At 49.9% G+C, this 24,435-nt stretch overlaps 11 protein-coding genes across 11 annotated transcripts; 7 read left to right on the forward strand and 4 right to left on the reverse strand.

Annotated features, from left to right (window-relative positions):
* Window positions 1-335: 335 nt before the first annotated feature.
* POJ06DRAFT_238857 (NADP-dependent oxidoreductase domain-containing protein) lies at window positions 336-739 on the forward strand (the record flags this gene model as incomplete). The annotated part of the gene is made up of 2 exons (XM_056186010.1): window positions 336-398; window positions 455-739. 2 exons carry the CDS (start codon window positions 336-338, stop codon window positions 737-739), a joined length of 348 nt encoding a protein of 115 aa, XP_056043576.1.
* A 628-nt stretch (window positions 740-1,367) lies between these two features.
* Window positions 1,368-3,771, reverse strand: POJ06DRAFT_124924 (uncharacterized protein). Its single transcript, XM_056184287.1, has one exon. It carries the CDS (start codon window positions 3,517-3,519, stop codon window positions 1,426-1,428), a length of 2,094 nt encoding a protein of 697 aa, XP_056043577.1. The 5' UTR covers window positions 3,520-3,771; the 3' UTR covers window positions 1,368-1,425.
* Window positions 3,772-5,630: 1,859 nt separating this feature from the next.
* Window positions 5,631-6,227, forward strand: POJ06DRAFT_269003 (short chain dehydrogenase reductase protein; the record flags this gene model as incomplete). Its single annotated transcript, XM_056189348.1, has 1 exon — window positions 5,631-6,227. The coding sequence occupies one exon, from the start codon at window positions 5,631-5,633 to the stop codon at window positions 6,225-6,227; it is 597 nt and encodes a 198-aa protein (XP_056043578.1).
* A 386-nt stretch (window positions 6,228-6,613) lies between these two features.
* On the forward strand, window positions 6,614-8,218 carry POJ06DRAFT_124937 (adenosine deaminase/editase). Its single transcript, XM_056184288.1, has 3 exons — window positions 6,614-6,783; window positions 6,836-7,252; window positions 7,300-8,218. The coding sequence occupies exons 1-3, from the start codon at window positions 6,618-6,620 to the stop codon at window positions 7,938-7,940; spliced, it is 1,224 nt and encodes a 407-aa protein (XP_056043579.1). The 5' UTR covers window positions 6,614-6,617; the 3' UTR covers window positions 7,941-8,218.
* POJ06DRAFT_124965 (major facilitator superfamily domain-containing protein) lies at window positions 8,218-10,365 on the forward strand. Its single transcript, XM_056184289.1, has one exon. It carries the CDS (start codon window positions 8,496-8,498, stop codon window positions 10,011-10,013), a length of 1,518 nt encoding a protein of 505 aa, XP_056043580.1. The 5' UTR covers window positions 8,218-8,495; the 3' UTR covers window positions 10,014-10,365.
* A 775-nt stretch (window positions 10,366-11,140) lies between these two features.
* POJ06DRAFT_282126 (major facilitator superfamily domain-containing protein) lies at window positions 11,141-12,703 on the reverse strand (the record flags this gene model as incomplete). Its single annotated transcript, XM_056189999.1, has 6 exons — window positions 11,141-11,324; window positions 11,383-11,841; window positions 11,873-11,973; window positions 12,036-12,344; window positions 12,382-12,543; window positions 12,569-12,703. 6 exons carry the CDS (start codon window positions 12,701-12,703, stop codon window positions 11,141-11,143), a joined length of 1,350 nt encoding a protein of 449 aa, XP_056043581.1.
* A 1,587-nt stretch (window positions 12,704-14,290) lies between these two features.
* Window positions 14,291-16,313, forward strand: POJ06DRAFT_124986 (peptidase M18). The gene is made up of 2 exons (XM_056184290.1): window positions 14,291-14,849; window positions 14,908-16,313. The coding sequence occupies exons 1-2, from the start codon at window positions 14,326-14,328 to the stop codon at window positions 15,965-15,967; spliced, it is 1,584 nt and encodes a 527-aa protein (XP_056043582.1). The 5' UTR covers window positions 14,291-14,325; the 3' UTR covers window positions 15,968-16,313.
* Window positions 16,314-16,736: 423 nt separating this feature from the next.
* POJ06DRAFT_238864 (acid phosphatase) lies at window positions 16,737-17,772 on the reverse strand (the record flags this gene model as incomplete). Its single annotated transcript, XM_056186011.1, has 3 exons — window positions 16,737-17,349; window positions 17,406-17,521; window positions 17,572-17,772. 3 exons carry the CDS (start codon window positions 17,770-17,772, stop codon window positions 16,737-16,739), a joined length of 930 nt encoding a protein of 309 aa, XP_056043583.1.
* A 240-nt stretch (window positions 17,773-18,012) lies between these two features.
* POJ06DRAFT_269009 (uncharacterized protein) lies at window positions 18,013-19,422 on the forward strand (the record flags this gene model as incomplete). Its single annotated transcript, XM_056189349.1, has 2 exons — window positions 18,013-18,032; window positions 19,146-19,422. 2 exons carry the CDS (start codon window positions 18,013-18,015, stop codon window positions 19,420-19,422), a joined length of 297 nt encoding a protein of 98 aa, XP_056043584.1.
* Window positions 19,423-19,847: 425 nt separating this feature from the next.
* Window positions 19,848-20,474, reverse strand: POJ06DRAFT_238865 (uncharacterized protein; the record flags this gene model as incomplete). The annotated part of the gene is made up of 3 exons (XM_056186012.1): window positions 19,848-20,198; window positions 20,234-20,296; window positions 20,325-20,474. 3 exons carry the CDS (start codon window positions 20,472-20,474, stop codon window positions 19,848-19,850), a joined length of 564 nt encoding a protein of 187 aa, XP_056043585.1.
* A 2,326-nt stretch (window positions 20,475-22,800) lies between these two features.
* On the forward strand, window positions 22,801-24,319 carry POJ06DRAFT_255521 (general substrate transporter). Its single transcript, XM_056187902.1, has 2 exons — window positions 22,801-23,013; window positions 23,066-24,319. The coding sequence occupies exons 1-2, from the start codon at window positions 22,913-22,915 to the stop codon at window positions 24,213-24,215; spliced, it is 1,251 nt and encodes a 416-aa protein (XP_056043586.1). The 5' UTR covers window positions 22,801-22,912; the 3' UTR covers window positions 24,216-24,319.
* Window positions 24,320-24,435: the final 116 nt, after the last annotated feature.

Consider the following 24,435-nt stretch of genomic DNA (forward strand, 5'->3'; position numbering starts at 1 on the left):
AACTAACCTGACGATTATCCTCGGACTTTCTGTGCCGAACCAGCCGAACCAGTTCAACCGTCACTTAATTTCACTGGTTGCAAGCTCCGCTACACGGTTCAAAAATTAAGCGAGTATGTACAGCGGATCTTGCAACCAGTGAAATTAAGTGACAGTTGAACTGGTTCGGCTGGTTCGGCACAGAAAGTCCGAAGATTAATTATCGTCAGGTTACTTGGCCGACTTCCACTTCAGACTGAATGAAATTAAGATATTCTGTATATTTATTATGGCTCTGTTCTGCCTCGTCGTGCAAGCTGTTGTCGCCATATTCCTCTAGTACTTGCAATTACAACATGATTCAGAAGATCTCCAAAATTGGCAATGCGACGGTGCCATCGATTGGCTTGGGGTGCATGGTAATAAGTACAAGCATGATACTGCAGCAGCCACGTCTAACAATGATTGTTCACAGGGAATCTCTGCCTTCTACAGCACCAGACTCAGCAATTCCGACGCCCACGCTCTGCTCTCGAAGGCCGCAGACATCGGCTGCACCTTTTGGGATACGTCTGACGCGTATCTCGACAATGAACTTGTGATAGGCGAGTGGTTCCAGAAAACTGGCCGCCGATCTGAGATCTTCCTCGCGTCCAAGTTCGGAATTACGACCGCTCCTCAGGGCCGCGTAATCCGCGGCGAACCCGAGTACGTCAAGGAGGCCTGCGACAGATCACTCAAGCGTCTCGGGGTCGACTGAGAACGGCATTGGCTTGCGGATCAATGAACTGGATGTTCAGAGGAAGTGAAACTTGGCGTCATATTTCTCTACAGTTAATGGAAATCGTTAATTAAATCTAACCAGGCTCAACAAATTAATAGGAGCTTACTGGTAACTGCGTGATCCAGCGCAATATTTCTCGTGCGACTAAGTAGATCTACATTTGAGACTGCTTGTGTGCCTCGAACTGGGAGAAAGCTGACTGTTTCATCCGGCAAAGTTGCCCTAACCTACAACGGAAGCTGAGTTGCCATCAGTATGCGGTTATCGGCCTGCTACTTCTACTTAATATCGATTGCGCGGCCAACTGGCCCCCCTCGCATGCAGCCTATCATACATAATTATTGTGATGAACAAATGCCTTGTTGGAGAACCTGTAGCGCAAGATTGTATGAAAATAAGTTGCTGTCTTTTTTCACTACTCTAGTAGAAGTCGGCTTGGCGATTCACTTGTTAAACGGGTGTCATATATATAATTTTCAGCTTTGCACACTCTTCGTGGATAGCAGCCAGATGGCCAAGGGTGGTTGGCGAATATCTTTAACCTGAGAACTAACGGTTGTAACGAGCGCAAAGCTATGATTTCCCCTTACCCAACTATAGGTTCGATCCAGGTTTCTTCACGCGCTCTGCACTCAATCGATTGCAATGGATGGCCCGGACAGTCATTTCGTCGATAGTGCGTCGTCCAATGAGTACCCTGGGACTTCTGCCGAATGATCCTGTGTGGCAGTACCGACGGAGCAGCTGTTCAGCTGGCAGTCACAAACGACAAGGCGGTTGGCGAGTTGGAATTGGCCTCCCCTGACTTGGATTGCTCTATATTCGCCAGCTGGTGCGTCGGAGACTGTGAAAGGGCGGGCATCATGGCATTTATAGGTGTGTTCCAGATTCATCTTCTTGCGAGGTAGGAGCAGATGCTTCTGGAATTTTTCTGAACCCTTACCAAGATAGACGGTGTAAGTAGGCGTAGGTCGACCGTTTGTAAGTGCAGTTGTTATTATAGCTTCATGAACATCGCTGACCGAGATGCCACAGCCTTTCGCCAACTTCTGTAGATCATATACAATCTTTTTGTGGTCCTCGGTGTTCTGCTGGAATCGGTATTGGTTATGTGACTTGTCATAACTACCGTCACTGACGATCAGGCCAGCAACAACGGCCAGACGCGTGTCTTCATCAGCATCCATATATGCATCAGGAATACCGGCCGTTTTGTTGCCGAGGAGGCCGAGTTTCCGAAGACCATCCAGAACTGGGTTCCAGGCGTACCATCCTCCTTGCGGGCACGCGATCCTGTAGTAGAAGGCATCACTGTTGCATACAATCCCGTTTCCACGCTCCGTGCCAGCCGCATGGACCCGAGTTATTGCCAAGTGGAGCTGAGGAGTATCTTGTGGCCTACAGCTGTTGAGTCGGTCAACGTAAGATTGTAACCAGACACGAGTCTCGGGGTCCGAGGCAGAGGACGTAATTCGCGTGGAATCAGCAGAGCCATCACCGATCCACAACCCCAAAAAGAAAGGATCGAGCGGTAGCGGACATGAGGACACGGTGGATGGATCAAAGCCTAGCGGAGCTCGATGGAGCTTCAAGTGTATGTGTTTGACGACCTCGCAGCAGAGTCGCTCATTCTCCTCGACTGTCATGGAAAATTCTTCGTCATCGCGGACCATTAGAGGATCAATCAGATGATAATGATCGCTTTGCAAGATTTTGAGCGCCCGCTGTGCCAGGTCTTCGGTCTTGAAACGGCGATGCACCTTCCGAAGACCACCGCAATCACAGTTACTGCTCTCAAGAGACTTTCGGATGGCCGCAAAACGATCCGCAGCCGCATTATCCAGAGACATTGACGAGGAGTCAGACAACGGTGAACTCGAACGAGGTGCGTCGTCAGGCTGAGGGTCATCGTCAGGCTGAGGCAGCTGCGATGATGAGATATATGAATGAGTAGACTGTGAGCTCGGCATGTCCCACTCCACAAAAGGCGTCTCTGGGAAGCAGTACTCGGGTCCGGGCGCAATAGGATCCCCTACGCAAGAGTTAGCAGGACGAGGCAGCGTCAAGGCTCGAATGACGGAGCACATACCGTTCAATTTTGTCGGCTCATCGATGTCAAGCACCTCATCTGCAGAGTCAACGTCCTCTGCTTCCGCTCTGCGTGTCGAAAGTTGCTCCAAGTAGATATCCATAGAGGCCATCCACTCCAAATAGCTATCCATACCGGCATGAATTGCGTCTATGGCCTCTCTGTCCAGGACAGAAGCATGCGCGACCTTTAGATACTCGTCGATACGTTCAGAATATTCGTCCTTGTGGCCGGGATAATATTTCTGTTTGAGGACCGTGTCGATGTGCGCGTGAACAGCAGCCGGCTCTGGATGGTTATCACCATCCACAAGATCTTGATAGAAGTAGTCACACAAAATGTCCAGATTGAGATCGCAGGCTTCCTTTACCGCGAGCTTTCGGTCACAGCGAGTAAACCAGGGGATAGACTTTCCTGAGATGCAAGGACTTATACCGGTCGTGGTCAGGGTAAGTCGATGATCCGGAGTGCAGGTGAAAGACGACCTTTTACGGGAATTGAATTGCGTATAGGTGATCTTCTTCAACTTACCTGTAGCAGGTGGTGCAACACCAATGCACTCTGTTTGACGATTTTGTGCATCGTAGAGAATATCGCCAATTTGGACATCTCCGACACGTTTGTCACCTTCAGTCGTGCGTACTTCTGTGTCTGACGCCAGGCCCATGTCGAGAACGTTGTCCTGAGGAGGAGTTGTAAAAACAGAAGACAGATGTAAGCGGGAGTCTACTCTATATATGGTCTGCGCTCACACGCGCTTGAACATTAGCGCTGAGTCTGAATTGCTTCATAGCCGCGGTTATTTAGCAGCAGTCGATCGGAAGCGGGTCGTTTGGTTTGTGCTACCATCATTCACGTTGGACGCGTCTTATGATGTCTTATTTACATTTTAAGCACGTGATCACGCGGAGTAGTAAGTTCGCGGTTCGTGTTGACCTCCAAATCGTACACCAGGTCGCAACGCAAACTCAAATTCCCATCCTATCCATGTGAAATGCAAAAATCCAACCAGGCTTATTCTAAACCAGGCTTATTCTAATGATACTTCCTCCACTCAACTTCTGTGAAAAACCAAGGTAGTTTATGAGTCTACTCTATATGGTCTGCGCTATGACAACAGCGACCTTACCCGGCATAGCAAACTCGTCGAAATTGTGTGAGCGGACCTCAAATGTTGGGTGACCCAAATCATAGAGATCCAGACGACCTTTCTTCTGTCGAGCGCGTCTTCAATAACGAAGTTCAGGCAGCCGTCAGAGAAGCGGCCGAGCGTGTAGATGCTAACGATGATGCCTACATAGCTGTCGCCGAGATTGCCCTGGTCCAGAAAGTCTTGATTGGTGACGATATTGCCTAACACACCCTAGTCGTAGCCTGCCGAACGAGTCATTAGATTAGCCACTTGTTCGCCCGGAGAAATACACAGCGAAAAGGACGAATGCAATTGCGCAAGTAGCAGTAATTGCCAGTCGCGGCGTGCGCCCAAAGGTCTCGTAGTCGACCATGAGTTTAATTGCCCATTTGGATACTCAATATCTGACTGCACAAGTATATATTAGCAAATTTCGAAGGCAAGAAATGAAACATTAGACATTCGAGTCGAAGCTTAATATATACGGATTGTTCAGTATCCATGGACGTCGAGAAAGCCGTGAAGTTTTCGCGCGGAATGAATGTGGGGCCCGCATGCTTGTCGTGACTGGTCTGGGACCACCGAGAGCGGAGAGACGTATACGACCGATATTTGCATGACAGCGCGAAGAGGAGGACCGGGGAGGACGAATGTGGAGGGCCGACAGGGCCTGGCAGCTTTTGACCGCGGGAAAGGCAAGGTTGGAGTAAGTAACCGGTGCCGCTAGTACTAATCCGATTTCCTGGGTCTGGTCACATCGTTGTATAGTTCTGCATTACATGAAATCATGATCAATTTCGGCAGAGGTTTTGTCTTTTCCATTTCCGCTTCTGTCGTCTATTTGTCCCTATCAGGTCTTATATGAATGCTGATACTGAAAATGGGTAGACAGAGTAGTGATGTTAGACTCGTTTAATCACACGCAATACAACGATCTGAATTCGACGGTCCCGGCGGGAGGCCCGTTACTTTCTGCTGGCCTGCAGCAGGCATGGCTATGGTCACTTTCACAGCACGAAATCAGTTATCAGTACATATGAGTTTCCTTTTTAGTACAATGTAGTCTATTGCTCGTGAATTACCTGCAGCTAAGCTCGAGGTCAGTTCTCCCTTACAACTCCCAGACCATCACTCGAAGTTAGCCGTTAAGCAGTCCACCTGCAAGTAAGCACACAACCATATGTAGCACAATTCCAAACAATTAGAACAACAATCAAAGCCACACAAATACGAACAAGACGCACGCGTTCAGTGGTTTCAGCTAGATGGCATTATCCCGGCCCGAAACCCCAGCGCGGCAATTGTCGATACTTGCAAATACAACCGAAAGCCTCAGAATATTGCCGACCCGGCATCCTGCTCTAGGCGACAGTTTTGTCAAGAAATGCAAGCACTGCCGTGTTGAATTGGTCCGGTCGCTGCAGCGATACGAAATCACTCACACCAGGAGATTGACGAATTCCACAGCTGGAATTGTCCGCGCGAGATATTCGGCATGCTCTGGCTTAATGAACTCGTCATGCTCACTTTGTACGATCCCGCCACAGGCACGCGAATAGCTGCCAGTTGCGCCGCAGAACTATATTGATCTTTACTACCAGCATCGTGTTGACAAGAAAACGCCGATCGAATATACAGTCGGTGCCATGGCTGAGCTCGTCAAAGAAATCAAGGTCAAGTATCTTGGTCTGTCCGAGTGCTCTGCTTCGACACTCCGACGTGCCTGCAAGGTCCACCCGATTGCGGCCGTGCAGATCGAGTACTCGCCCTTCGCTCTCGACGCAGAAACAAATGGACTTATTGACGCGTGCGAAGAACTAGGCGGTGCAGTCGTCGCTTACTCACCCCTCGGCCGCGGGTTCCTGACCGGCGTGTACAAGTCTATAGAGGACTTTCCAGAAGGTGACTGGAGACGCACGCAGCCACGATTCGTTGGCGACAACTTTGACAACAACATCAAGCTTGTCAATACTCTCACCGCCGTGGCTGCTATTAAGGGCGTCACAGCTGGCCAGCTCGCTCTGGCCTGGATCGTCTCCCAGGGCGGCATACCGATCCCTGGAACAACAAATATGGAGAGACTCGAGGAGAACTTCAAGGCCCTCGACGTCGAAATCACACCTGACGAAGCGAGGGACATTCGACAAGCCGTCATCGCCGCCAACGTGACTGGTGACAGGTATGAAGGCCCGTTTATGTCATTCTGCTACGCAGACAGTCCCGAACTGCCTGAGAGTAATTAATAGGGCTATCAGCCCCCTCAATACCGCTGTTGTGCATTATGTAGTCGCCAATAAAAGCGGGTGTCCTGCGTCCAGGGAATGCTCACCTCAAATATAAAACGCAAATTGAAGTGTGCAGTACGTACATGTACGCGCAATCTTCATCATCCAGACTGGTTAGGAATGTCATCTCCTGTAGTGGAACATATCATATCATTGCCTATATAATTTGCGGTTGGCACGCAGAGAAACTCTTATTGAGTGGGATTTCCCATCTGTAAACCTTGTACTTGATCACTGATACTAATACTGATCACAATCCAGTCACAAGTCACAGTTTCCTTCCGATGATATTTCTACTTCAGATCAGGCTAGAATTGGTTTGACCCTCTTGACCCTCTTGCCCACAAGATGATGGACGTCGTGGCCACGACAGTCGACAGTCACAAACTGGCAACTGCGATCGCGGAACTGGTGTTTTCTGTATACAAGTCGTGTCCTTCCAAATGCAAGCCAACAGTGCGGCCAGACGGAACGCGAGAATGGACGAACCTGGCGTCGGTTGTCGTTCAAACAAGTGAGCGTCTATTAATTGATTACCTAATTGATAATCAGCTAATATAGAAAAGGAGACGGAGAACTGATTTGCACATCTATGGCAACGGGCGTCAAAGCTATCTCGGACAGCACCGTTGCCACGGCAGCAGGCCGAATTCTGCACGACAGTCATGCAGAAATCCTGGCAATCAGGGCATTCAACCGCTATCTGATCAACGAATGCCAGAATTTGGACGACGACCAGTTATATTTCTCCCCATGCGTTGTGCGGAGCGACAAAGCTGAATCGCAGAGATTCAAACGGTTTCGCCTGGACGAGAAATGCAGAATATACCTACTTGCAACAGAGGTGCCCTGCGGAGACGCGAGTATGGAGCATGTTGGCGCTGGAACAAAAGAGTCATGGGACGCAAGCCAGCTCGAACGCGGGCGGCCGCTCAAAGGACGAGAATATTTCTCTGAAATCGGACAGGTCCGGACAAAGCCAGGTATGTGTAATGGTTGACGGGCTCATGCAGCTATTGACTCATCCCAGGTCGCTCCGATGCACCGGAGTCACTGAGTAAGTCTTGTACGGATAAATTATGCCTGCGGCAGTTTACATCATTGCTACTTACTCCGACGACTAAGGTGATGGAGACGGATGGCGCGTATCTCGATGCTTTGATCGTCCCCAAGAGTAAGATCAACCCGCACTCGTTCACTAGGGCGTTTGGTCGACAAGGGCGTCTAGCGAGGATGTCGGACTTGAACGGCGATCGGTCCTTTCTGTTTCGACCGTTTGAATATTGGACGTACGGGCTTCCGCAGTTTGAGCACTCAAAGGAAAGCATTGAGGACGAAAACAGCAAGCCGAGCAATATTTCGCTGATCTACGTTGCGAACATTTTGGATGCGGAGGCTATTGTCAAGGGGAGGAAGATGGGCGCGAAGGCGTCGTCGGTCCATGCTTCCAGTTTTACATCCCGTATTCGGCTTACACAGGACGTGATCCGCTTGGCTAGAATGGATGCGGGCTCAGGCCGGACGATGTACTTGGACCTAAAGCGCGATTCGGTCAGACAGAGACAGAAGGACATTGGCCGAAGAGCGCTTGGAAATTGGTGGCAGACGGCCGAAGACAATTTTGTTGTTTGCGATAGGAATAACAATAAGCAGGGAGTTATTGGTGGCTAGAGTCGGATAAGGGCGGGGCGTTGGGAGTTATCGAATGCCGAAGCGGCCGCCAGTAGCCGTCTCCCGCCGAGCATCGCACAACACACGAGCAACGCGTCTAACCATCATATTTCATCCACTCCGCCTGTACCGCGAGTCACTTCACGAAGTCATACCCCCCGGCTGCCGCTGTCTCTGCCTTTCTTCCGTTTGTTTCGTCCGCTGCTCTTCGCTGTCTCTCTGGTGAGCATGTTCCGGTACGCTGCACACCCCAGCACGCCAGCCCTAACTCGCCAGCCCTATGACCCCACCGATGTCGGCCCGATGAGTTCCGGGCCGCGTGGTTATATCTCCGTGTGACTGTTCCTTTCTCGAGCGCATACAAAATTATGTGTGATTGCTGTCGTCGGACTCGGACATCGGGGTCGGCTGCACGCCGATAGCGCTCACGTTTAATTACTCAATAAAGTCCTGACCCACTCAACAATTACTCTTACTGCTTCTTTAAATTTTTCGCCCCTCCGCAGATTATCCGCTCTCTCTAGTACTGCCATCGCCACCATCGCCCCTGTCACCATGGCCGTCGTCATTGACAACTCGGCCGACGTCGAAAAAGCTGGTTATCCGGCGTCGGACACTACTGTAGATCAGCAGAAGACATCCAGCGCAAAGGCCGTCGACCTCGACGCGCTCGCAAAAGAGCTTGGGGTGGACCCCCGCAGGCTCTTGTGGAAAATTGACGTCCGGCTTGTGCCGATGCTCTGCATTCTCTATCTCATGGCATTCCTCGACAGAGTCAACATCTCCAACGCAGCGCTGTTCAGCATGAAGACCGACCTTGGGATCGAGACGGGAACCCGCTACAATGTCGCCCTCACCATCTTCTTTGTACCCTATATTCTCTGCGAGATTCCCTCCAACGTCCTCATGAAGAAGTTCCGGCCGCACGTTTGGCTCCCCATTTGCATGTTCTCGTTCGGTCTCGTCACCTGCCTTCAGGGATTGGTGCAAAACTATAGTGGCCTCCTCGCCACTCGTTTCTTCCTCGGCATGTCCGAGGCTGGCATGTTTCCCGGCTGCTTCTATCTCATTGCCATGTGGTACGTCCGCTCTGAGGCCCAGAAGCGTTACTCCTTCTTTTTCAGCTCGACGACGCTTGCAGGAGGCTTTGGTGGCTTGCTGGCCTCCGCCATCGGTCTTCTCGACGGCAAACGCGGTTACCACGGCTGGCGCTGGATCTTTATCATAGAGGGTGCTGTCACATGCGTTATTGCGCTGACATTTTTCTTCCTCATTGTTGACTTTCCCGAGGAAGCCAGGTTTTTGACCGCAAACGAACGTGCCTACGTCAAGGCCAAACTCGCCGTCGATGTCGGTGACTCCCAGCGAACTCAAAAGACAACTGTCAAGGACGTCCTCGAGGTCTTCAAGGACTACAAAATCTACTTGGCGGGTTTTATGTACTTTGGTCTCATTGTCCCGTCGTACGGATACGCTTACTTCGCGCCTGCTATCATCAAGCAATTAGGCTATTCCACTATCCAGGCCCAGCTGCATTCGGTTCCACCATGGGCTGCAGCCTGTGGGGCGTCCATGATTTCCTCCGTCTTCTCCGACTACTTCCGCCACCGCTACCTCTTCACCATGAGTCTCACTACGATTGCAATTGTAGGCTTTGGGATCTTGCTCGGCGAGCACCACAATGTCAACACCCAGTATGCTGCTCTCTTCCTCTGCGCGCTCGGTCTCTACTCGTCCATGCCAATCATCGTGTGCTGGACGACCACAAACTTTGGGGGTCACACGAGACGAGGCGTTGGCGCTGGCTGGCAAGTTGGCTTCGGCAACATCGGCGGTATCATAGCCACTTTCTCTTTTCTTGCTACCGATGCGCCGCGATACACGAAAGGCTATTCTATTGGCATTGGCTTTGCGGTTCTGTCCATGATTTCCTGCACAATTTATCTTATCTGCACGCAGTGGGAGAATCGACAGCGAGACAAAGGAATTGGCATCGAGCAGTGGGAGCAATTGACAACCGACGAGAAGTCAAAGGCAGGCGACCAGTCTCCCTACTTCCGCTACGGTTCATAATAACTTAACTGATTTCTTATAGAGACTTGGTTTTTTGGTTTTTTGGTTGTTTGCATTCTGCTTTTTGCATTGGGAACAGGTGGAGTTTGAAAAGTAGATGTTGTACATATATAGTAGGAGCTAAGTAATTGTTGTTTATAGGAGTAATTAATAAAAGTCGTGATAGCTATGCATGCCCTCGGGATCAGACGATGCCTGGCTTGACGTCGATTGCCTCTCCATGGGCTGATGAGTTAACATTGGACATGACTTGATGACTACCTCGTTACAAGCTCCGAGTCTTAATTCCTCGCTACCATGCCAGTAACTCACGTGAAAGCCTCCGCAAGATCCTCTCCGGAAGCGTTTGGGAAGTGCGAAGCGGAGACCGGGTTCCACAGGTAGTCGAACGGCCGTCCCGGCACAGTAGTAAACTTAATCTCGCGCAGTCGGTCGGAGAGGATGATAAATCATATATCCTGTTTTAGCGTATGCTCTTCACAAAGCAAGTTAATGAGCATTGCGCAGCCGGGCGGATTTATAATACCTCCGTGAATTGACACATCTGCTGATTGATAGGATTCAATTGGCAGCAGGTCTTGTCAATATCACTGATCGTCTGGGCAAAACTAAAGTTGCGCAGACGATCTGATTACGAATGTCAAGCAGGGCTATCCATTTGTACTGGCTTATACCGGCGTTCGGATGCCAGTGTAGTAGCGTATGTTAGCGTTGAAATATGCCTAGAGGAAGTGACGGCTGGGGACTCAGGAAAAATCCACTGTCTAGGTCCCATTCACTTTCCCTATATTGACGCCAAGTGGCCATTGAGCAATGGCTACATACATGCTGATGTCTCTCTCCCAGAGCGGCTATGGCGGAAATAAATGAATCCTTCATCAATCTCAGAGGTGTGAAAGAATGTCAAGTAGTGTTCTGTATTAGTCTAAACACGGTGAAAACGATGACCATGGACCATAGAACCGTATGATTATTCACGATGGTCTGATTAATGTCAAACTAACACAATAGACCTATACAGCCAGTCGTCTTTAAGATTGCGGCGCAGGGGGGCTTTTGTGGCGGCGGTGCAGGCATGTCATCCTCGTCCCATCCCTCACGCTGATCCTTAGGGATTCGGATGAAAGCTAGCGCCATAACCACTGCACATCCGGCCATGCCGAAACATAGAGTGCATGTCGAATCCGCCTAACAGGGTCTTTACCATCATTGTTGGTATATACTTCGACCGTGCCTGAAAATCCCAACCCGGTGCTCAGGCCATAGGATAAGATGGTGCCAATCAATGACGCGGCAACGCCTTGCTGACGTCTCTTACGCTATTGCTGGCTATAATCTGTGCAGCCGTAAAGAGTAGTCAGGACCGAACGCTGTAAAGATCAATGCTGGGAATATCTGCACCCAGTAGGTCTGCTGTTCTGGCATCGTAGCAGTCAAGGTGAGCGCCACGCACGATGCGACAGATCCAATGGCCATGATGTACTGAGCGGGCAGGTAACGAATGACCTTGGCACTTGCGATCGCAGCAACAGTTCCACACACAGCCAGAGTGGCATATCCAGCGCCATTCAGGAAAAGGGTGTAGTGCCGGATGGTCAGATTCCTGATACTGATGTACCAGATGACAATTCCAACACTCATGAATGAGAAGAAGGCAAAGGCAACGACGATCATTATACTGAAAGACGGCGCAGGCCAGATATCGAGAGGAAGAATCGGTTCATTCGCAACCCTCCATTCCCATACCACAAAGGCGGCGAAGTGCAATATTGACACAATAAGAAGGACGTACACGTAGGGCTCGTCCGAGCCGACGATCGGTTCCTGACTAGTATGATGTTAGCCCCGACAGAAGATACGACACAGGATATCCCTTCCAAGCAAAATTGAAGAGAATGAGGCCTGCAACGCCAAGGTATACTCCGAGATAATCTATTCGCCCCCCACCTTTATCACGGGGCTTTTCATACAGTGCTGGAGAGTTCTAAAGAAGAACAGCCATTTTCATGGAAGTAGTCACACGAAGATTCCCGGAAAAACACTACCGCCAGCCGCTCCTATTGGAGCCATTGCGCCGAAAAGCCCGACTGTAATATTCCTCTGACGTCCAGGCGGGAAGGCAATCGTGAGTAAGGCAATGGCATTTGGAACCATAAAGGCGCCACCTATTCCCGTCAGGGCCCGGATAACACAGAGCGCAATGAAGTTCCTGACAAAGCCAGAGACTGGCTGGAATATGACCCACCATATTCCGGCCGCCAAAACCACGTTCTTATGACCGTACAAGCGCCCACGCGACCACCCATGAGGACAAACGCCCCCAGCGTCAAACTGACCTGCGTAAGTGACGATACTCCCATAGGAAAACTATCATAATTATCGAAACGTACGGATATGCTGCAACAGTCCAGGTTGCCTTGTTGGGAGGAACGCCCAAGTCCTCGCCAATCGCCAACGCACCGTTGACACCGGCACCAAATGGGATCATGTAGATAAAGTCAGCACGCAAACCGTGATTCAAGGTTGATGGCTCTTCAAGTGGAGCAGGAACGAACCTGGACAAACTGGGTCAGAACTATCACCGCGGATATAGCAATCGCCTTGAAAGTTCCAAGTTCTCCTGTGACTTGTCTCTTCTCTGAGGGAGGCAGATATTCATCCCCTCTAGCAACAGGCTCATGTGCGGGCATTTTTTGCAAGTGGCGATGTTTGGCCGTGAAGTGACGAAGGGAACTAAGGGACGAGAGATATGAAAAACAAGCAGTCGTGTTGTCCGAAGGACGGTGGAAGAATGACAGCACAGAAGGAACGAACAAGAATGTATCATTCAGAGAGGGAGTATAGAGAATTTGAGGATAACACACGGCTTGCAGGTATACTCGCAGGCACAGGCAAAGTCCGCACCGCCAGGTACCCAATAGCCTGTGAAAGTCTGAGCATGCGTAACCGAATCAGAGCAAAGTCGGCAGAATAATAAACACTCCCCGTCTGCTTTATGATTATGTCAGCCGAACTTTTCCTGGTCAGATTTTAGACCTCTGTGCCAGTCGTCCAGGAAGCAAGCCCGACGTCACTCCACGCATGGGACTATCCAAGGAAGACTTTGCACGAGACGAATGCAAGAACACCATCAGTTTGAACTTTTGATCAGCTTCTATGACCATAGACTCTGTGGATACGGCGTGTTTGTAATTCGGCCGTCGTGTATTCTATAAGCTAGCCCTAACTGACATGCTCGTGCCACATCTTCCGCTGACTCCGCATATACTCGATCCCTCTTCTCGTCTCTACTAGACTTTGGACGCTTGTCCCACGCATGGCACGCCGGGAACCATTTCTCCTCCGACTTCCTTTCCCAACACTCGCAATCGCTTCTGGAACATCTCAGCCTCAACCAGTAACTGGTCCCATTCGCAGTTGTGTGTCATCAGTCTATCTGGAAACGCTGCTGCTAGCAACTCCTCTTCAGCCAAACCGGGCGATAGATACGGAGACGCCAGATTCGATGGTTGAGGAAAGAGGCAAGACGCGTGAAGGAACTCGTATATGCTGTCTGGAACAGAATCTTTGTGTCCCAAGACATGGTTGCTGGCTTTCCGCTCAGCCCTGGTCTGGGTAATGTCGACAGCAGGATAATTCCGGCGAGGCGGATTCGACCTGTGGGCATGCGATTCTGCACTACCTCGTCTAGACGGAATGCAACAGTAAACGACAAAGTTCCGCCAGCGCTGAATCCGCTGAATGCGATTCGAGACCTGTCCAAGTTGAACTCGTCGGCGTGGTTCCAGATCCAAAGCACAGCATCGACGCCATTATCGATAGCGACTGGGCCAGGATATTCTGGGGCAAGCCTGTAGCCCACGCTCACAACCACTGCGTTTTGAGCTTCAACGATTGTTGTGGCCCATCGCGCATCATCTCGATGACGGCCGATGCAAAACCCTCCACCGTGGAAATTGACGAGCACCGAGTACTACTTTCTTTTCCACTGCTGTACATGTGAATTTAACAAAGTTTTGTGCCGGCGCTGAACCACAGAATAAATTATTGAAAAATTCATCGGTCAAAAACAATCTTTCCCTGCCATCGGCCCATCGCTAATAAACACGACATATTATTAATTTATTTTTCGTGGTACTTCGAATGTGAAACTGGCTTCAACCATTGTGGACATACAATGCATTCTCCTACAGAACTTGTAGCGACAAGCCCTAACCTCAGGATCTCGGGATAGTCGCGCGCGCTCTGAAGTGCGGCAACCGCTTATCGCTGCTACTCTCTCCGAACGAACAGCTATTCAAAGAACAGGAAAATGCGTGTTCCTTCACAGTACGTCCGTAGCCCTCAGAGTTGTCAACGTGATGTGGGCGTGCAGAATACATCAGATGCCATGACTCGGCAGGCAGCTCTTGACAGAGGTGTAATGTCAGTTCCGTCTCCATTCACACCATCCGAGCGGATAGCATGTGTAGGGCCCAATGCTAGTGCCGCGGGCATTACTGGAGAATTCATCGATTTTATTTATGAGAATCCGACTGTGTTTCACGCGACTGAATACTTCGCGGAGCTGTACACTAAAAAGGGATTCGAGTTCCTCACAGAACGCGATGACTGGACGTCAAAGTTGAAGAAGGGTGGGAAGTACTTTGCTACGAGAAACGGGTCAAGTATTGTGGCTTTCGTGGTTGGTGGAAATTACAGGAGGGGAAATGGAGCTGGCATAATTGCTGCCCATATCGATGCCCTCACTGCCAGGATCAAGCCAATTTCGAAGAAGCCGGTTGTCGAGGGATACACACAGATTGGAGTCGCGCCATACTCTGGTACCATGACAAAGTAAGTGCATTTTGTGATCTAACTTTATTTGGAGATCGAAGTAGTTAACGTATACAAGCACATGGTGGGACCGCGATCTTGGACTCGGTGGACGAGTGGTCGTGAGAAATGCAGACGGCACATTCGAAACAAAATTACTTTGCGTTCCTTATCCGGTCGCACGGATCCCAACGCTTGCTCCTCATTTTGGTGCCCCATCTCGTGGGCCGTTTAATCTGGAGACCAACACGACGCCGATAATCGCGCTTGAGCCATCGGATCCATCGGAGAACAATCTTAAGCCCGACGAAGTAGGTGCGCCCTTAGCTGAAAAGCACAATATCAGGCTGTTGCGAGTAATTGCATCTGAACTTAATGTTCAAGTCAAGGACCTGCTTAACTTCGACCTGGAGCTGTTCGACACACAGAAGGGAACCATTGGCGGTCTTGATCAGGAATTTGTCTTCTGCCCACGACTGGATGACAAGATGTGCTGCTTTGCTGCAGCGAACGCGTTGCTGAACACAGCAGAGGAATTTGCTGCTACAGGAAGCAATATCAACGTCGCTGCTTTCTTTGACAATGAAGAGATTGGAAGTTTGTTGAAACAAGGTGCTCGCGGTGGTCTGCTGGAGAGCTGTATTACGAGAGTTGTCAATGCGCTTGGTGATGGTGCTACGGTACAACAGACATATGCCAATTCGTTTCTGGTCTCAGCAGATGTGAAGCATGCTGTAAATCCCAATTTCGAATACGCGTATCTCCCTTATCACACACCAAAGTTGAACGTGGGTATTACCGTGCCGTGGGATCCTAATGGACACATGACGACAGATAGCGAGTCAGCAGCGTTCTTGGAAGAGATTGGGAGACGAACAGATAACAAGATTCAGTACTTCCAGATCAGAAATGACTCGAGATCGGGAGGTACAATCGGTCCGATGTTGTCGTCGTCTCTGGGCTGCCGCTCTATCGACGTTGGCATTCCGCAACTGTCGATGCATTCCATCCGAGCGTGTACTGGGTCACGCGACATTCCGTTGGGAGTAAAGATGTTCCAAGCATTTTACAAAGAGTGGGAGGATGTTGATCAGGCGTTCAAGCGAGGCGAGAAGAAGTCGTTGACGGCGGTCAGTTGAATAGGGATTTTATTGTATGCCGGCGAGCTGTAAGCAGTCGTAAGACTGCGGGAACATACTTTGTTCTAAAGACAGTGACGGCGGTTTGAACGTCGAATTACCCACCCGTCCTATTTAAACGTAGCCTTCTATCAGACCTTGCAAAAATGTGTCTCGATCTCATTAATTATTTTACATACGTTGTCAGCCTGAGGTCAAGTCTATTCAATCCCGGCCATTATGAGATCCTTGGGCGATAGAACTGTAAAGCACTGATAAAGTTCTGCATCCTTACAAGCAGTCGTATTGCTTGGAATCTTAGGCCATGCTTCACAATCAATCTGAAATGGGAACACAATGAGAACGATTATCTTCAACATCGTAGCGAACAACCGATTCAATCAAACGGCGCCCAATCTCCTTCGCGCCGTCTTGGGGCCTGGTCGCAAGCTTTCGAATGCTTGACTATATTCAATTCGGCCGCTCTGAATAGAAAGGTGCGTATCCAACGGGACGACCTCGCGGTGGGGCCCTGCATAGTTAAGGAGACGGAAATCCTTGGGCGAGGTCGGCGACAAGAGGGCCTTCGTCAGATCGTCCAAATGTGCGCTCGACAACGAGTGCCACCTGCAGCTCTTCCGTCCGCCGACTTCTATAAATAATCATTTACTTTTGATTTGCTAAAAACAGGTCAAATAATACACATGGATGTTTTATCTTAAGCAAATGCCAACATATGGTAAGAACAACCGCCAACAACCGCCATCAATTCACCGTGACCATGCCCTGCTTACACAGGATGTCCAGAGTTATAAAAACCATAGCCCATCATTGTCCAATTGCCAAAGCAAGCATATTGATAGTCTGCTTTACCCAGACGGTTTTCCTTCTGCACATTCATAAACGTCGGCAGCTCACACCATCCGTCATCGCGATACTCGCAGGCCTCAAAGCTAACATGCAGCGGAATACTGCGCTGGTTCAGAACGAAATGTACATAATGCATCTCTCCCGTGTCGCAGATATAGGCATCATGCTTCGCACCAGTCTTGGAAGACCGCCTGGCAGAAACCTTATGTGGCGCCTTGATGATCTCAATATTCAGTCTTCCGGCGAACGGCGCGATATTGCTTGCTACAAGTTGCCGATGAGCAGGTCGGGCAGTCGAGGCAGGAATTCCGCGAACTGCCTCAGTCCAAACGCCAAACGCCCTCATGGCGGCGATGATATTCGCATCGTGACCGAAGTCCAGATACAAACTCTGATTGACAGGGAAGGTAACAGGGTTCGTATCCAACGTCATATTAGCCCCTGTTGTATTGGCAGGAACGTTGAGCAGATGACCCTCTACACGGCCAAAAGGCAGAATTGATGTCAAAAGAAATATCCGAAGTCTTCCCATTCTTCATAGGTAAATAGTTAACAGAAATCGCTGTAGCCAAGAGCAACGGTCTCGTACGAGCAGAGAGTCTGAGCGTAGAAACTATCGGCCACTGTCCAGTTGTAGTGGCCCGTGAATTTTCTTAGCTTCGCGGTCCTCTCCTTCAAATAGATGCTTTTCCAAGTATCCCCTACCTCCGCAGCCAAAACAATACTCTCGAAGAACCTGGGACAATCGAACACACCAAGAACAGGAAGATTAGCATGCTCAGCCCAGTCGAGCCCGAAAAACTTGCTAGAAAGTTCTCGGCGCTCTCGAACACACGGACGGCCTGGGATAAAGTCCGGACGACGAGCTTGAATGACTTGTCATACAGATGGCCGTAGTTGTAGTAGTTCAGGATGCCACTCTCGAACAGTTCCTTGCGGCCTTGGGGGACGAGCATCTCTTGGCTCAGCTTTATGACCGAAGGGAGCTGGATTTGTCTGGGCCAGGAACGGGGCAGCTCCAGTAGCAGTCGGACCTCGTCATATCAGCTTGGTCTCTTAGGGGCAGATATATTCGACATCAGGACGAAACGGACCTGCGTAGCTAATAGGGGTTGTTTGAAACCAATTGGGTGTCGTGGTCGACCGTGTTCTTTGATTCTTGACAGCAGCCTCGACAGTGAAAGCAATTGCCAGCAATGACAACAGCATCGATGGAGTAAGCATCTTAAGGCCGATGATGAACTATGCAGAGAAGTCACTGCAATTTAGCCACTTCTATGCGCCATTTGACCGCGAGAGGATTGTCTGTCTTTACATGCTTATCGGCAATAGAAATGCTGATAACATACGGCATAGCTTTCAGCCATGTCACTATACTGATGACCAGATGAAGAATCAGTCTGATTTCTGTCGCTTCAAGCTTCATAGATTGGCCAAAGTATGAGGATCACTTAAATGGCGGCGTCAATGACCATCGCAACGTTTCCCACGTGGCCTGAGTCAACACAACGCCAGGACTGATTTAGCGAACACTGGCCCATCAAGCTTTGCAGAGACCCGAATAGCTTTGTCTGCAGCAGTTGCAAACTCTTGACATCCTTCGACCGCATTTTTACAGGATTGAGCGATAACCGCCGGGCATCGCGCCTGGCGCTTGGCGCTTGCGCTCGCAAAGGAGCTCGGTCCCGGCAAAACGGTCGTCACCGTCGCTAGCTCGCTAGCGAATTGGGCCTTAAATACATGAATGGGACCTACTGGCCGATATCTGAGATCAGTGTACTGATAACGGGATCTGTCGCCCAGAATTTGTCCCGCCAGTCCAATCACTGGAGCAACTGGATTGGAGCAGAGACACCCTATTTTTCTCCTTGCTGGTGCTGAAGACAGTTTTTATTGAACAAAGTAGTGCTAGATAATTCCGTGTGATCAATGATCTGACCTAACACAAAGTGTGTACTAGTAGCCTGAATGTCGCCAGTATGAGAGTTCCCTCCCAATAATCCCTGTATCAAAGTCGCCTTAAGTTTCATTATAATGCCATCCGTATCATGTCGGCCTCTTGAGATTTCATGTGAACGAGCTCTAACTGCTCGATGAGCGAGGAATCGGACTACCAGGTATTTTGCTGCGTGAGTTGCTTGCATACTATGAGTGTCACTGTGCATGTAGCAGTGCTAATCTGGATGCTCAGGCAAGCACCCATAGCCAGATAAGGTTTGATTAGTGCCTCCCAAACATATCGTGACACCCTTTAGCATCCTCAGAGATATGGTTTTAGATCTCCCCGGTTGAGGCTGAGCCTCGGCTATCGTCTGACGCGTCATTATAGGCTGCACGCCGTGTCGGCGGAGAGGTTGTGCTGGCAGGTCAATCAAGTCCTGAGCTCGGGCTTCAGCAAGGTTTCGAAGGTGGAGACCCTTGCCTTTGGGCTTGAGCCTGTCAGTGCCGTCTACCCCGGATTCTGGCTGGCTCGGAGCCAGCTGGAAGATGATGGGAGGAACATTCTCAACGCGAAAGTAGAACTATCACGGACGACTGTTCAGGAAGTCGTAGCTTCGGCGAAAGCATATGCGGAAATAAAGGCCGACCAAGTCGCTGCCGGGTGACTGCCGGTACATGAGGATTGTGCGGCCCTAAGTCCGGCCGCAGTGACTGTCTCTGATTTCAAGTCCTGGTCCTGCAAGGCGTTGAAGCCCTGCGCCCGCTTGAGGGTTAGGAAAGGGTAGTGTCTCGTCCAGCAGCTGTCAATGGTTCGGTTGCAGTGCAGCTTTGTCCAATGTTGTATCTCGATGGAAGTTGGTCAGAACAGGTCTGGATGGAGATGATAGATCGTATAGTGGAGTACGTTACGAGAGTACGTTACTGTAGCGTATACGCCTGCGGTATCCACCGTGATTGCCTATAAGGTAGCGCGTTGTTACGTCGTGCCGCGGATAATGGCGAAAACGCTCCCGCCATCTGTGTCATGAACGTCGAGACAATGTGCGGCGTGCGGCTCGCACTGACGTGGCGTGTCCTTCGAGTTGCGGATTTATGTTCCGGCTTGTGTTTTGGTCTTCACTTCATATGCTTTGTTTTCGCTTGCGTATTCGTTTGTGTCCTTCGTTGTTGCTTGCGTATTGACTCCACAAACTGCCGAAATCTCGGACAGAGACTGCCAAACGACACATTCCGGAGTACGAGGAAAAAAAATAGCACCGTCCTCGCCTACCATTCTCAACGACCGTACTTTTCCAAGCTTGGTATTTCGGATCAGCCGTAACTGCTGAGATGCTCTGTAGACTGCCAGGTCAACAATGCCGACTTCTAATGCGCGGCTGACCATGAGATGTGGTTCAGCGGTAGCGTTGATAATCTGGGCCAGAAACGCTTTCAAATACACCTGTAGCCCAAACACAAAGCGAACGCACTACAAACCGCATTGTCGAAGAGCAGCTTCTTATGCACGTAGTGCACGCTGTACTTGGACGCGTCGCATGCCTGTAACACGCAAGTCATTCGCAATTACCTTGGCGACATGATGCCGGTATGTAGGACAGCTGTAAGGTTGACCCATCCTCGATAAAGGTCCCGTTTCCTCAGCGATATAGAGCCTACACTTCTCTCTGGTCGAAACGACATCGTACACGCTGCCCAAAATGGGCCAATCGTACAACATTCCCTTAACTGTTGGCGCACAGAAAGTTTTTCCGATAATTTTCGCCGCGCAATGCGAAACCTTCCTCCACCGGCCTCACGTCCACCTCGATCACCTCACCCTCTCTTATCTATGCCCAATGATGATCCGCGGCAGCCTTTCCGCGCAGAGTCGTTGTTGCTCATTTGAATTGGCACGACAGCAGTCACAGCATAGGTAGATCAGATACTGATATATATCAAGTCATGCCACTGAGTAATTAATGACGACCAGTTATTATTGCCGTTCGTAACAAAATAATTAAACAAATTGGGCGATTCCGTACGACAGTGAGACCGTAGTGAGTGCTTACCCTAACCTGTGCTGCCATCCGCCGCTACCGATTGTCGGGCCGAGATAAAAGACCCGCTGAAACATTCCTGCAACATCAGTGTCGCTCGCACAAGCAGACTTTCCTAATCCCAGAGTTTTGGGCAAAATATGACAATTGTTTAGAGGTGGATACGATTACGGTACCGTCAATATTTTATACTATTCGTAAAGTTAATCGCGAAAATGAGAACCTAATCGTAAAGTAATCGTATTGTAATCGTATTCCTATTTAGGTATGGCGTGAAAAATTAAGATGGTATCGAAGTGCGTATTCATCAAACTGGTTTCCAACTTTAGTCGCAGATCACTACTCAAGAGCTGAATGGTAATTTTGTGCTATTTTATCTCTCTTTATTTGTTTGTCCTCTACGTGTGCATTTCAGAGCAGAAAATGAAAGTCACGTGCCTGACCATACGATTTTTTGCGAGTAACCAAGCTCAGCGCTCGTATAGTTAATCGTGAAATATTAGATGGACCTCGTAAAGTAATCGTATTGGACTTTACGAATACGAAATTATTACGAATAACGATTAATCGCAAATCGTATCCACCTCTACAATTGATTATGATCGAGAATGAGTTGCGTCGATGTGAGTACTGATATGGCCCAGAGTCAGGCAGTACTGTTGACTATCGACATCAGCATAGCGGACGAGGACCTTCTTCAGCATGACCGTGATGGCGAAGTGCTCCACATTATAGACTCCGATCCTGACCCTATCCGTCGATCGATGCCTTCAATATACACGCAGAAGCTGGCTACGTCCGCAGTGGTTACGCAGCACGCAACCCCCCGCCGGATCGTCGCGTTGGAGTGTTGGCGGGATTGCAGCGGACTCGTTAGATTCTCCGCACGAAGACCCGAGCTATTGATCTGTATTTGAGTTTAGGTCGGACGCCGTTTCAGAGACATCCGCCTCGACTATCTTGGTCACATTATTCGTTCGTACTTAACCGCCGGGTGGACCTTGACCCGGTGCGGCTTGACGGGCGACTTGGTTTGATTCCCCGCAATGGTTTTTGACTACACGTCAGGACCAGCCGAGTTCTACGAACACACGTGCTTTCCTCTGCAGTCATTGCAATAATAATACGACAACGTGGCATATCAGGCATGACCAAATTAGCTCTAAATTATTGTAGCCCTCCTCAGATGGACAACCCTGCCCGCAAATACGCAAAGAAATGCAGACATTGTAATGGCAAGCCTACAAAATTAGAGGATATTGCAATACTCAATATGTGCGGACCATGCAAATTTTAGGGCGTGGATTCAGGATTGGAGCGGGGTCCCGGGGCTACTTCGCCACCCCGGCACTACAGCGGCGCTACTGTACTTTCCCCCGCGTCTCCACCGAGTCGACCATCAAGATCATCGTATCTCCACATCGGCATAGGCACACGACGCAACAACCACTAACTAGGACTAGTCCGGCCGCCGGTGCAAACACAGAGTCGTGACATCGACCACGCAAGTACGTCCTGTCTGCCCCCCTGCGCCGCATGACTTTGAGTGGACCCGGTGGCCACAATGCGGGGTCGTGAATCAATCCCCAGGTTTCGCCTAACTATATGCGACTCCATGCATATATAACTTGTGTACATATATATATCGACCGTCAACGGCCGCCACCAAAATGTTGTGCTGATTCCATACTCCTACTATCACACAATGCAGACTAAGGAAGTCGACATCAAGATGGCTGAGGCTGGCGCCGAGCCAATGGTCCTATTACCAACAGTCACTCAGAACCTCAGTGGGGACCTAGTTGCAGAAGCAAAGGATGCAACATCTTTCGAACACCAGATGACCCCGGGCCAGGCGCTCAAGCTCTATCCAAAGGCTGTCGGATGGTCTATCCTACTTTCTCTTGCAATCATTATGGAGGGCTACGATATTGTCCTGCTGAACTCCTTCTACGCGTTTCCCGCTTTCGTCAAGAAATTTGGCGAACTTCAGCCTGATGGTTCCTACCAGGTTTCTGCACCCTGGCAAGCGGGATTGTCGAACGGAGCTCTCGTCGGCGAGATTTTTGGATTACTCATTGCCGGCATCGCGTCTGAACGATACGGATATCGCAAAACCATGATCAGTGCCCTCATCGCAATCTGCGGCTTCGTTTTCATTCAGTTCTTCGCTCCGAACATCCAGACCTTGCAGGTGGCCTACATTCTTTGCGGATTCCCGTAAGTCCGTAAATCAGCAAAATTATTATAGCTACTAATTTTATACACTCAGGTGGGGCGTGTTTCAGACCGTCACTACGACCTATGCGGCCGAAGTTTGTCCCATTGCTCTTCGGGCATACCTCACGACCTATGTCAATCTCTGCTGGGTCATTGGCCAGGTAATCGCGTCCGGTGTGCTGCGAGGCATGCTGTCTGTCGAAAACGAGTGGGCATACAAGGCTCCCTACGCGATTCAATGGTTCTGGCCCGTTCCTATCATGATCGGTGTCTTTTTCGCTCCCGAGTCGCCCTGGTGGCTTGTTCGTCGAGGCAGAACGGACGCTGCCGCGGCAGCTATTGATCGGCTCGTCAGTAAGACCAATCACAACTTCAGCACGGAGCAGAAAGTCGCCATGATGATCCACACTAACGAGATGGAGCGGAAAATCTCTGAGGGAACGTCATACTTTGACTGCTTTAAGGGCACGGAGCTGAGAAGGACCGAGATAGTCAGTGTTGTTTGGTCGATGCAGGCACTCTGCGGCTCGGCCCTGATGGGATACTCGACATATTTCTATCAACAAGCTGGCTTGGCCACCAACCAGTCATTCAACTTTTCTCTCATTCAATATGCCCTTGGCGCATTCGGCACCGTCTTCTCGTGGCTTCTCATGACGTATTGTGGCCGTCGCACACTATATATGTACGGCATGGCGGTCATGTTCGTTCTGCTCCTCATTATCGGCTTTGTTTCGCTTGCGCCAGAGTCCAACGCTGGTGCCAGCTGGGCCATTGGTTCGATGCTTCTCGTGTTCACTCTTGTATACGACTGCACGGTCGGGCCAGTCTGCTACTCGCTTGTTGCTGAAATTCCATCCACCAGACTGCGCTCGAAATCGATCGTGCTAGCCCGCAACGTGTACAATATCGGCTGCATCTTTAATGCAATTATTACACCATACATGCTCAACCCTACCGCATGGAACTGGAAGGGCAAAACTGCGTTCTTCTGGGCTGGCATCAACGCAATTCTAATCGTATGGACGTTCTTCAGACTGCCCGAACCAAAGGGACTGGCATATAGCGAGCTTAATGTTCTGTTCGAGCGCAAAGTTGGCGCGAGAAAGTTTAGAACCATCGCTGTCGATCCGTTCAATGGCGTTAAGTCGGATTTGGATGCGCCTAAAGCGGAGGTCGAAATGGTTGAATATGTCAAGTAATTTGTTACTACCGGACTTGCCTTTTGGAGTTAGAGCAGATATCATGTGCATTATGTTTAGGGTACATATATTATTGATAGTAAATTGAGACTTTCGCACTGTCAGGTATGGCTATAACTATTTGCCGATACTCCAATTTTGCCTGTACTATATCGGCGACAATACTATACTGTCGATATTATTGGCAGGAATGTTTGCTTGCCTATAAATAGTATAGGTA

Source organism: Lipomyces tetrasporus (assembly GCF_029532465.1).
Source record: "Lipomyces tetrasporus strain NRRL Y-64009 chromosome Unknown POJ06scaffold_6, whole genome shotgun sequence".
Classification (NCBI taxonomy): domain Eukaryota; kingdom Fungi; phylum Ascomycota; class Lipomycetes; order Lipomycetales; family Lipomycetaceae; genus Lipomyces; species Lipomyces tetrasporus.

Coding starts and splice junctions, on each gene's coding strand:
- POJ06DRAFT_124937 (XM_056184288.1), top strand. CDS start 6,618: ATGATGGACGTCGTGGCCACGACAGTCGACAGTCACAAACTGGCAACT. Junction 6,784..6,835: donor GTCGGTTGTCGTTCAAACAA/GTGAGCGTCTAT, acceptor AATATAGAAAAG/GAGACGGAGAACTGATTTGC. Junction 7,253..7,299: donor ACAGGTCCGGACAAAGCCAG/GTATGTGTAATG, acceptor GACTCATCCCAG/GTCGCTCCGATGCACCGGAG.
- POJ06DRAFT_124924 (XM_056184287.1), bottom strand. CDS start 3,519: ATGGGCCTGGCGTCAGACACAGAAGTACGCACGACTGAAGGTGACAAA.
- POJ06DRAFT_124965 (XM_056184289.1), top strand. CDS start 8,496: ATGGCCGTCGTCATTGACAACTCGGCCGACGTCGAAAAAGCTGGTTAT.
- POJ06DRAFT_124986 (XM_056184290.1), top strand. CDS start 14,326: ATGCGTGTTCCTTCACAGTACGTCCGTAGCCCTCAGAGTTGTCAACGT. Junction 14,850..14,907: donor TACTCTGGTACCATGACAAA/GTAAGTGCATTT, acceptor AACGTATACAAG/CACATGGTGGGACCGCGATC.
- POJ06DRAFT_255521 (XM_056187902.1), top strand. CDS start 22,913: ATGATCAGTGCCCTCATCGCAATCTGCGGCTTCGTTTTCATTCAGTTC. Junction 23,014..23,065: donor TACATTCTTTGCGGATTCCC/GTAAGTCCGTAA, acceptor TTATACACTCAG/GTGGGGCGTGTTTCAGACCG.